The 10,998-nt window shown below is 37.8% G+C and overlaps 1 protein-coding gene across 1 annotated transcript; it reads left to right on the top strand.

Annotated features, from left to right (window-relative positions):
• The first annotated feature begins 329 nt into the window (after positions 1-329).
• Positions 330-4,892, top strand: LOC135740606 (nuclease EXOG, mitochondrial-like). Its single transcript, XM_065259065.2, has 6 exons — positions 330-580; positions 778-927; positions 1,000-1,139; positions 1,546-1,622; positions 3,015-3,129; positions 4,265-4,892. Exons 1-6 carry the CDS (start codon positions 469-471, stop codon positions 4,706-4,708), a joined length of 1,038 nt encoding a protein of 345 aa, XP_065115137.1. The 5' UTR covers positions 330-468; the 3' UTR covers positions 4,709-4,892.
• Positions 4,893-10,998: the final 6,106 nt, after the last annotated feature.

The following is a 10,998-nucleotide window of genomic DNA, read 5'->3' as shown; positions in this document are numbered from 1 at the left end:
AAAGAAGAGACTCATTTATAACATTTACAAAAAATGAAAACAATCATTGACTGTCAAGGTAAAAAAATTATTACATTATAAGAAGCAAGGATATGGCAGCTTTTGAGCTGGATTATTTCAGTTATTGTGTGTTGTGCACTACATATAAAATACATTGAAAGCTTTGTATCACTCCTCTTCATTTTTTTGTTTTTTGTTTTGTTTTTTGAATTTTACAATTTAACAGATTCTGCAAGGACTGTACACTACTTAGCTGTAGTTTTAGTTGTGTTACAGACAGTTGTGTTGTTTGTTCAGGTGTAGTTCTGTGATGTGACCGCTGGGTGTCGCTGTTATTAAAGTCTCTCGTGTGTCTTCTTCAGCGCTCTTCTTTCACATCATCACGTGTGTTTTATTTTGTGTCTTGTCTGATTCTGCTGGCTGTGATATCTGACCTCATTGATCCAAAGTGCTGCTGAGGTTCTGATCATGATGTCAATGAGATTCATCGGCGGATTTGTGTTCGGTTCTGTCGTTAGTACCGGATCATGTATCGCGGCTCTGAAACTTTATAAACACGAGCAGGAAGAAACAGAGAGCGGTAAGTTCACAGTAACACAAACTGAATTAATAACACACATAATATTATTATATACAGTGATAAAATGAGTACAAATATTGTATCGTACGGACATTTGCTAAGGTAAAAGCCCAAATGCAATACCCACAGTAACAAAATGTATTGTTATTATTAATTCCGCAAATGAATGATGTTTAGTGCGCATGTCTGATCTCCAGTGAACTCAACACACGAGATCATCCAACGCTTCGGTCTGCCTCAAACCGGTGCTGAGATCAGATACTACATCAATCACATTCTGTCATATGATCAGACCCGCCGCATACCCAGATGGGTAGCAGAGCACCTGTCCGATCAGAGGCTGTTGGGTGAGTTAGTTAAGTCTGATCTCCAGATGTGTCTGATCCCTGTACAGTGATTTGATTCTGGTTCCCCTGCAGGTAAAGCCGAAAGAAAACACTGCAAATTCAAACCGGACCCGAACATTCCTGAAGTGTTCACGGCGAGGAATGAAGATTATCTGCGCAGCGGCTGGTCACGAGGACACATGGCGCCCGCGGGAGACAACAAAATCTCGGAGGTGCGCTCACATCTATAGAGTCATTATACTGAAGGCTTAGAAAAGATAGAAACATCAATTAAACCAACTGATAATGTATAGAACACAGTTAAATCCCACTGGTGTAAGACCCAAAACACACTACACTAAACGACTGTGACAAACTATCGTTAAATCATTCTTACGCAAATCCTCATGAGAATGCATTTATAACTGATCTCTACACAGCAATGACTTTGAGTTTTTTATAAATGAAGCCCAATGTTTGTGATCATCTTGGAAATTAAAATATTTTATTTAATACACTTGATATTAAAGGTCAAGTTAAAAGTGTTGCACAATGTGTACTCTTGATAATGTCATATGTATATATTTTATTTATTAATAGTGAATATATTGAATATATTTTTATTTCCTTTCTCGACAGCAAGCGATGGCAGAAACGTTTTATCTGTCCAATATCGTCCCACAGAACTATGAGAACAACGCCGGCTTCTGGAACAGGTTTGTGTTCACATTAGAATTATTGTAATATTGTTTAAAAAATTGTTTTATATTAAAGAGAATAGCAGAGTTTACACCACAACATTAATGATAGAGATACAATGAATGATATTCTTGCCATCACTTTCTTAGTATTGTTTCCCCAACTGATGAACGAGAAACCATTGACAGCCAATCAAATCTATTTGAACTTCAAGCGCATTTAAAAATGACAGATAACACAGAAGCTCATTGCTGAGGTCAGTGATGTGAAATTCAATACGTAATACTTTCAATTCACAAAGTAAGATGTAATCCTTGAACGTTTTAATAAAAAAAAAAAAAAATTACCCTTAACTCAACCCCTAACCATTTTTACAACTAAGATTGGTGTGAAATAATAGTTTGAGATGTTATTTAAAGCTTCTAATCCAATCCTAAATCTAACAATCTGTCAATTCCTCCAGAAAACAGCGTGAGGCGCACTTGAGAGTTTACTTTTATTTCAGACAGAAATCTTTTGGATTCATTTTATTGCAAAATTGGGACAAATAATGGACAGTATCGCTTTGTGGCAGTGCAGAACAAATTTAAAATGTATGTAGTATTTTCATTTTAATAAAAACCAGGGGACCCCCTAATTTATATTTTTGTGCTTTATAGAAGGTCCCTAAATACTTATAGGAGGTCCAGGACCACCCCAGCCCCCCTCGATTAAAGGGATAGTTCACCCAAAAATGAAAATCCTGTCATTTATTCATTCTCATGTAGTTACAAACTTTCATAAATGTCTTTGTTCTGATGAACACAAAAGAATATATTTTGAGAAATGTTTGTAACCAAACCGTTCGTGGACCCCATTTACTTCCATAGTATTCTTTTTTCCTACTATGGAAGTGAATGGGGTCCACAGACGATTTGGTTACAAACATTTTTCAAAATATCTTCCTTCATGTTTATCAGAACAAAATCCCTTTAAAACACTGTTTAGAGTTCCCAAAACACAGTGTGTTGAGGACATCTGCTTCACAAGCGGATTAGCATAAAGTTTATTCTTATCGTCCGGTGATATAGACACTAATAGAGTTAAAGTTATTGTTAAAGTGTAAATAGCCCTTTACAGGCTCATCTAGTCTAGTCTAGTCTAGTCTTGTCTTGTCTCATCTCTTCTCATCTTGCCTCATCTCATCTTGTCTAATCTCATCTGATCTCAGGTTTGGTCTCATCTCTAGTCTTGTCTTGTCTTGTCTAATCTTGTCACATCTCTTCCCATCTTGTCTCGTCTCATGTTGTCTCATCTCATCTTGTGCCATCTCGTCTCTGTGCATATAGTTATCATTAAAGTGTGACCGGTCCTTAACAGGCTTTTTGTGTATGTGTGTATTCATCTGATTTAAACTGATGTGTTGTAAGGTTGGAGATGTTCTGCAGAGATCTCACACAGAAGTTTGGTGACGTATGGATCGTGTCTGGACCTCTACACCTGCCACAGGTGGATGAGAACGGCAAGAAAACCGTCTCTTATCAGGTGACGTCTCTGACCTTATTGCCTCTTGAGGGTTTTACTTAAATATTTTTCTTGACCTTTAAATCAAATGTCTTACGCCTAAAAGCTTCAAATGAGTTTTTAACCTCTGAATTAATATTTTTTGAAGAAGATTAAACTGATAGTGGAGGACACAAACAACCTACAATGTTATTGGTTTCATCTCAATAATAATCCAGTAGGTGGCGCTCCTGCACTTTCTCTATTTAGTGACCAGCAGACACAAACACACATTTACTCCAAAAATCCCATCACTTATGTTTTTATATAATAGAAATAATATAAGAATCGTAGTTCTGTTGTAAATGTTAGAGATAAGAGATGTTATGGTCAGTAATTTAGTTTAAATCAGGTTATAATTCACCGTCTGACGTTTGGTTTGGTGTCAATGATCTCAGACAGCTCTGAACTACACAGTGGGAGTCTCCGTGCATACGCGTCTCACCGGATCCGGCCTTATCCGAATATGCCGGGCAGAATCTCTTGGGAATTTAGAAAATAGCTACTGTGCTCAAATCTAATATTGCTTTGTCATTTTGATCGGTGGTTTAAGTTGCTGATGGATGTGATAACGGTGCTGTAACTCTTTGGTTTGGTGGGTTTGTTTTCTGCTGTCTGATTGGCTCACTCGAGATAAGAGGCTAACGGCTCATTCCAGCAGGAATAGATGGGCCGTAATGGCAGTGTCTGATTGCAGCCGATCTCTGATTGGTGCTTTACTGTCTGTAACTCCGCCCCATCACTCTTGTCATTTATTTCACAGCAGCTCCAGTGACACTCAATAGAGACACTTACATCAAGAAAACACAGCTCAGAAAACACTTAAAGGACGAACCCCCCCCCCCCCCCAAAATTACTCTCCTGTCATTATTTCTTCACCTTAGATCATCGCAGACTTCTTTCTCTAATGACACAAATGTACTTGCCCTTTAAGACTGGTTTTATTAAACTCTTGATATAAATGAAAGATGATCTCATTATATTATTTTATAAGTGGTTATGTGTAATAGTTTAATATATTGTGTATCAGTGGATATGTTTGTGTGTGTGTGTGCGTCTCCATGCTGGAGTTTTTGACAGGAATCATTCGCTGACATTTGAAATTCCCATTTCACAGCTGATCGGAGAAGACGACGTCGCTGTTCCCACTCACCTCTACAAAGTCGTTCTCGTTCAGAAAGAGTCATCTGAGGATTTGTTGGCTCTCGGGGCGTTTGTGGTTCCTAACGTTCCCATTGGCTTTGACCGTCACCTGACTGAGTTTCAGGTTAGTTTGTCTGATTTAGAGCGGATGTCCGGCCTGACGTTTTTTCCTAAAATGGAAAAAGCCAAAGCGTTGAAGAATTTGTGTGAGGTGGACTCCTGTCAGCTGATGGACTTTAAGCGATTCACGCTTTACCTCACCGGCCGGAAAGTGTCGAGTGCCCGGACGCTCCCACGACTGGAGAAAGTGATGGAGGAGCTGAGAGACAAAGGTATCGCACCTGATGATTATCTGAAAAATCTTTACCTGGATAAGAAACAAGAACTTCTGCAGAAAGAGAAATCTGAGAAGCCTTGAGCTTTATTTAAAGTGTTTCTCTGTAGGTTTTGGAGGTTTTTTTACCTGATTTGTTTTACCAGAAAGTGTTACCGATCTGTGTTACTGCTTTGACCTTTTATATCTCTACTAAACCACAGTTTTGAAACTTGAAACACTACCCTGTCTGTGTTGATGCTACTGTCATTAAAGCTTTTATTCATCACTTGTTGTCTATACAGTTAATGGTTTATTAGCCTTATTAGACTTTCTGATAATCGTGTCCACTCGACATCAGTCATCACAAAACCAGTCAGTCAGTATGCTTAAATCTAAAGTATTTCACTGGAGAGGATTTTGTAAGGACAATGTTTTTATTTCAACCCATTTATTAGAAAGAAGATGTTTGTTTGATTGATGTGTCTGCTCTCTGTATAAACGCTACATGAAGGGTTGTGTTTGTTTGTATTGCTGTTAGTTTTGGATCTGATCTTAAATCAGTGACTTCAGTGATCAGACTTGTCTGATAAAGAACTTCACTCTCTCGTCTTATCTTGTCTCATCTCATTTCGTATGGTTTCCTTTCGTCTGGTCTCATTTTGTCTGGTCTCATTTTATCTCATTTCATCTCATTTCGTCTCATTTCATCTCGTCTCATTTCGTCTCGTCTTGTCTTATCACTTCTCATCTTGTCTGGTCTTTTCTCATGTCTAGTCTTGACTTGATTAAATTAATCTTGTGTAGTTTCATCTTGTCTTTTCTCATTCTTATCCATCTGCTCTCGTCTCATCTTTTCTCATCTCATGTTGTCTTGCCTTGTCTCGTCTCATCCAATCTAGTCTTGTCTAGTTTCATCTTGTCTCTTCTCATCTCATCTGATCTGCTCTCGTCTCTTCTTCTCTCATCTCATGTCATGTCGTCTTGACTCGTCTCGTATCGTCTCGTCTCATCTTGTCTAGTCTCATCTTTTTTAGTCTAGTCTGGTCTAGTCTTTGCTCATCTCTAGTCTCATCTTGCCTTGTATCAATTAATCTTGTGTAGTTTCATCTTGTCTCTACTCATTCTCATCTCATGTGGTCTCGTCTCATCTTCTCTCGTCTCATGTTGTCTTGCCTTGTCTCATCTCATTTTTGACTAGTCTCTAATCTGGTCTTGTCTCGTCTTGTCTAGTTTCATCTCGTCTCTTCTCATTCTCATCTCATGTTGTCTCGTCTCATCTTGTCTAGTCTAGTCTTATCTTGTTTGGTCTGGTCTTGTCTAGTCTCATCTTGCCTTGTATCAATTGATCTTGTGTAGTTTCAACTTGTCTCTTCTCATTCTCATCTCATCTGGTCTCGTCTCATCTTCTCTCGTCTCATGTTGTCTGGCCTTGTCTCATCTCATTTTTGTTTAGTCTCTAGTCTGGTCTTGTCTCATCTTGTCTAGCTTTATCTCTTCTCATTCTCATCTCGTCTCATCTTGTCTAGTCTGGTCTTGTCTAGTCTCATCTTGCCTTGTATCAATTAATCTTGTGTTGTTTCATCTTCTCTCTTCTCACTCTCATCTCATCTGGTCTCGTCTAATCTTCTCTTGTCTCATGTTGTGTTGTTTTGTCTTGTCTCATCTCTTTTTGTCTCATTTTTTCTCATCTCTTGTCTCATCTTGTCTAGTCTCATCTAATATAATCTGGTTTTGTCTCGTCTTGTCTCTTCTTATTCTCATCATATCCGCTCTTGTCTCTTCTCTCATCTCACCTCGTCTTGTCTCATCTTGTCTAGTCTCATCTCATTTGGTCTGAACTCATCTCATATTGTCTCTGGTCTCATCATCTTTGGTCTTGTCTCATTTCATCTTGTGCCATCTTGTCTCTCCGCAGCTGCACTGAGGTTCCTGACAAACGTCTTGTGTAATTGCATCATGTGTAATTGCAGTGCAGTAATACACAGGAGAAATTATGAGCAGATCTTCAGGCAGATGTGAGGGTTTAGATTTAGTTTGAGGAAAAGTGCTGCTGTATCAGCCGAAATCAACATACTATACACCTCATTAACTAACAGGTTAGCAACTCCTTCATAAACATGTCCGTTCATAATCTGTGCTCTGGTAACATCAATGATGATTGTGGTCATGTGATCTCATTCACTAAAGGTCAGAGGTCGGGTGATTGTTATACCGTTAGATATGACTGACCTCTAGACCAATGTCAGACCCTCTGAAATCGATTTATTTAACCTACAGTATTTGAACCTTTATAAAGGTCATTCAGAGACGTCTACAGCTGTTGACCAAAATAAATTCACAACAATTACAGCCATCAAATCATCATCTAATGCTAAAGTAACCGTAAGATCACAACACAAAGACTCTTCTGCATCATTTATCAGCTCGTGTCTCCTGAACTGTTAACATCACAGTAAATGTAAACCCACAGCTAGATAGACTTGTGATAGAAACTCATAAATCAGATGTTTGATGTTTTCTAAAGAGACAAAGTGAAGAGCGTTTGCTTACGGTGCAGAAGTTTCTCAGGGGTTCTTCAGTAGTGATGCTGAAACAGGGACATTTATTTGCACATTTGAAATATCTGGGGCAGTTGTGCACAGAGCCCTGATTCATATCTGTCGTCTTTATTTAACATTACATGAATGCATGCATTAAACACAGCTCTTAATTCATTTGTTAATGTTTCTCCATTGGTTAGAAAGTGAAGAGATGTCATCTGTAATCACAAAGCAAACAGACAAACATCTTCATCTGTGTGTGAGCTTCTCCTCATCATCATCATCTATAGATGTTCAGATGATGATGATGATGATGTTTATAATGCTCTTCAATCGCACAAATACATCTTAACCTTTCGACACAAGCTGCATTTGCACAACACAAGACTTCAGGTTCACCTGAAACACTTCATCATCTCTGGGAATAAGCTTACTTATGTATTCATATTTAGGTCAGATCTTTGCGTCGAGGGAATGTAAATGAACGGATACATAATAGATTCATTTGTTGGATTTATTTTGCAGAATTACTCCAAGCCCGGTCCAGATAAATCATACGGAGGGGTGAAGAATCGCTCCTGTCTGTACGCTATCCTAACATTCAGACGCGTGTGTTGTTAACCCAGTTACACAGAGAGAGAAATACAGCTCCCATGATTCCTTTGGGTTATTTTCACTCTGGGCTGGCGTGACTCTGGAGCTGTGTCAGCGTTCTCAACAGAGCTGAGACAGTGATCAAGAGTCCAACGCTTTCTGCAAGCCACTCACATTCAAAGTTTGTTTGCCAACATGGCAATTTTACTAAGAAATTCCTTCCTCCAACAAAAATCTTTACAAAGACTTGCATGCTTTTCTGGAAGTCACCTTCCTGTGGGGATGTGTGGGAACGCTGTGTTTTTCTCTTGCTTTGCAACTTTTATGTTCCAGAAATTAACCTTGATTTTTTGTTTACAAAGAGCTACGTGATTGTGTAGCAGTAAGATGTGTTTGGTGTTTCTTTAAAGAATATTTCTCTTTTTGCATTTTCAAAGGAAATTATTTTGAGATTGTCCTGATGTGTATTGGAGCAGCAATCCAGAGACATTACCTTAAACTACCAAACGTACAGCAGAGTTTCAGCAGAAGATTGTGGTGATATTAAATGATGAAAATCTTAAACCCTATTCGGACGTTTTTATCAGAGCTTCTCAGTGATTTTAGTCCTGTCCAAATGCTTCGTGTCAGTAAGATTACGGTGATTCACCGTTGAATCAACGTCAAGGACAACATTAAATTAACATTGAATTACTTTTTGATTTTGCTGAGCAAATCCACGTTGATATAGCGCCATTGTTTCAACGCTTCGCTTAAAACATGGACGAATTAAGGTCTTTGCGTCAACGCCAAATTACATTGAAATATGCATTGATTGATATCGCATTTAGCATTGACCACCATTATATCAACATTGAACAAACAACTGACAATATTTCAACCAAGTTTCAACGTTGATTCACCGTTGAATCAACGTCACGGACAACATTAAATCGAGGATGAATTACCTTTTGATTTTGCTAATTGAATCAACGTTGATATTGCGACGTTGTTTCAATGTCTCGCTTTCAACATGGGTGAATTAAGATCTTTGCGCCAACGCCAAATTACGTTGAAATTGCATTGATTTTGCAAATTGAATCAACATTGATATCGCATTTAGCATTGACCACCATTATATCAACGTTGAGCAATTATTTTAACCAAATTTCAATGTTGATTTTTAAGCATTTTATCAGCCTGATTTCACAAATTTCCGTGGGATAGTCACAGAATTTTTGCTCATTTTCCGTGGCATTCTCACGTATTGGTTACTCAACTGTTTTGTCCTATTTTCTTACCATTTTCACTTCGGTTTAGGGTTAGATTTACAAAAAATGACATCCTTACCCAAAACCACAAACCCAGACGACAATTGTTTAAAGTTTAGAAACTATTAAAGAATAAATCAGAATAAATAGTATAAACCAATAGTTAAAGTGATATACTAACGCAAACACCAAATCTAACCCTAAACCGAAGTGAAAATGTTTTGAAAATAGGAAAAAGCAGTTAAGTAACCGATTCGGTAACTATCCCATGGAACTTTGTGAGATCACGTTGCATTTTATTAACCTTTTGCAACCATTTAGTATTAACTGTTGTATCAACCTTGGAGTAAGAAGTGACATTATATCAACCATATTTTAACGTTGAAGGTCAGTAATATGCCTGCTGGGTTCACTTTTGTTCTAGGCGCTGGAACAAGTCGTCCATTCTCTGTTTCAGTTTTACCCAAAATCTTCAGCTACTTTTGGACATTTTCTTACAAAATCTTCAATAAATGTGTTCCCATATTGTGTGGATATGCAGCATGCCCTCAAACTGTTTCTGAAACTGACGTTCTCCCCAAACCGAAATTAATCACAGTGTTTCCTCCCTGGTCCAATTTCAAGTTTTTCTCATCTGGGTCATGTTGCGTGTTTGCATGTGATATCAGAAAAGCAACGTAATGTTCACGTGACGGTGCTGTGTAATCGAGTTACCTTAGACCTGTGAATGTTTGACTGAGTTTCTAATCCTGTGTGAATTGGCAATCAATATTACAGACGTCTGTGGTAAAGTTGCATTACTCCATCTCCCCCCGTAAAACTAATCCTGTCCGAATAGTGCTTCAGATAAATCTCATGTGAAGCTCAAGAGAAGCTGCAGATTTCTGTTCAGTCAGATCTCATGATATCTCCTTTTCTTTTCTTTTGGTTGTTATATCATGGAGACCGTGTCACAGTGTGTCTGTAGTGAAGCAGGTGCAGGTGTATAATCCTCCGTCTTGCATGCCACAGCACATTTGATCATGAAACGCTAGTGACATCACAGCTTCTGTCAAACATTATCTCTGGATGTTAAATTTACCCAGAATCTAGAAGTATAACGCACTAGTAGAAAACATGAAAGCTCCTCTGCAGTGATCTCCTGCGTGTGTCCATTCAGTCGTGGAGCGTCTGATGTCCTCAAAAGACCTTCTGCTGATGAAGAGTCATCTCCTCTGAGACCTGCTGGCCTTCAAGTGTCCGCTCTTATTAGTTAAAGGATCGTGTGATTTAGTGAGATGAATGATTAAAGAAAACTAAAGTCAATGGGAATGTTATTAATCTGATCAAGTGCTGTTTAATATTAATGTTCAGCTGCTGTTCATACTAAAGTGTAAAAGTACTATTCTTTTATAATACGATGGTAATATCTGATGTGCAGAGTCAAAGATTCTTGACTAACCTTGAACATTGCTTGAAATTATAGCTTTAAATTGAAAATATTTTATGTACATTTGTATATTTTTAGGATGATTTGGAGCAAATAATGAAGATAAAGCAGTCAGGCAGTGTCTGTAATGAACCTACATATAAACATCAGTATGGTTTCAAATCCTCTCAGGATGATCATGGGTGAGATATGGATCGGATAAGACACACCTGTGATCAAAGGTCGATATTTTCAAGAGGATTTTTGGTCAGTGGTTGCAACACTGCAAAAAATGACTTTCTTACTTAGTGTTTTTGTCTTGTTTTCAGTACAAATATCTAATAATTCTTAAATTAAGATGCTTTTTCTTGGTAAGCAAAATGACCTAAGAAAATAAATCTAGTTTTTGACAAAATATATAAAATTGAAGTGATTTTGTGCATAAAACAAGCAAAAAATCTGCCAATGGGGTAGGCAAAAAAATCTTGAACATTTTTATTAAACACTAAATTCAAGAAAAATTTCCTTACCCCATTGGTAGATTTTTTTGCTCGTTTTATGGACAAAATCACTTAAATGTGATATTTTCATCTTAAAACT

The sequence above is a fragment of the Paramisgurnus dabryanus genome, chromosome 22 (genome assembly GCF_030506205.2).
Source record: "Paramisgurnus dabryanus chromosome 22, PD_genome_1.1, whole genome shotgun sequence".
Taxonomy (NCBI): Eukaryota; Metazoa; Chordata; class Actinopteri; order Cypriniformes; family Cobitidae; genus Paramisgurnus; species Paramisgurnus dabryanus.
This window is presented reverse-complemented; position numbering and strand designations above follow the sequence as displayed.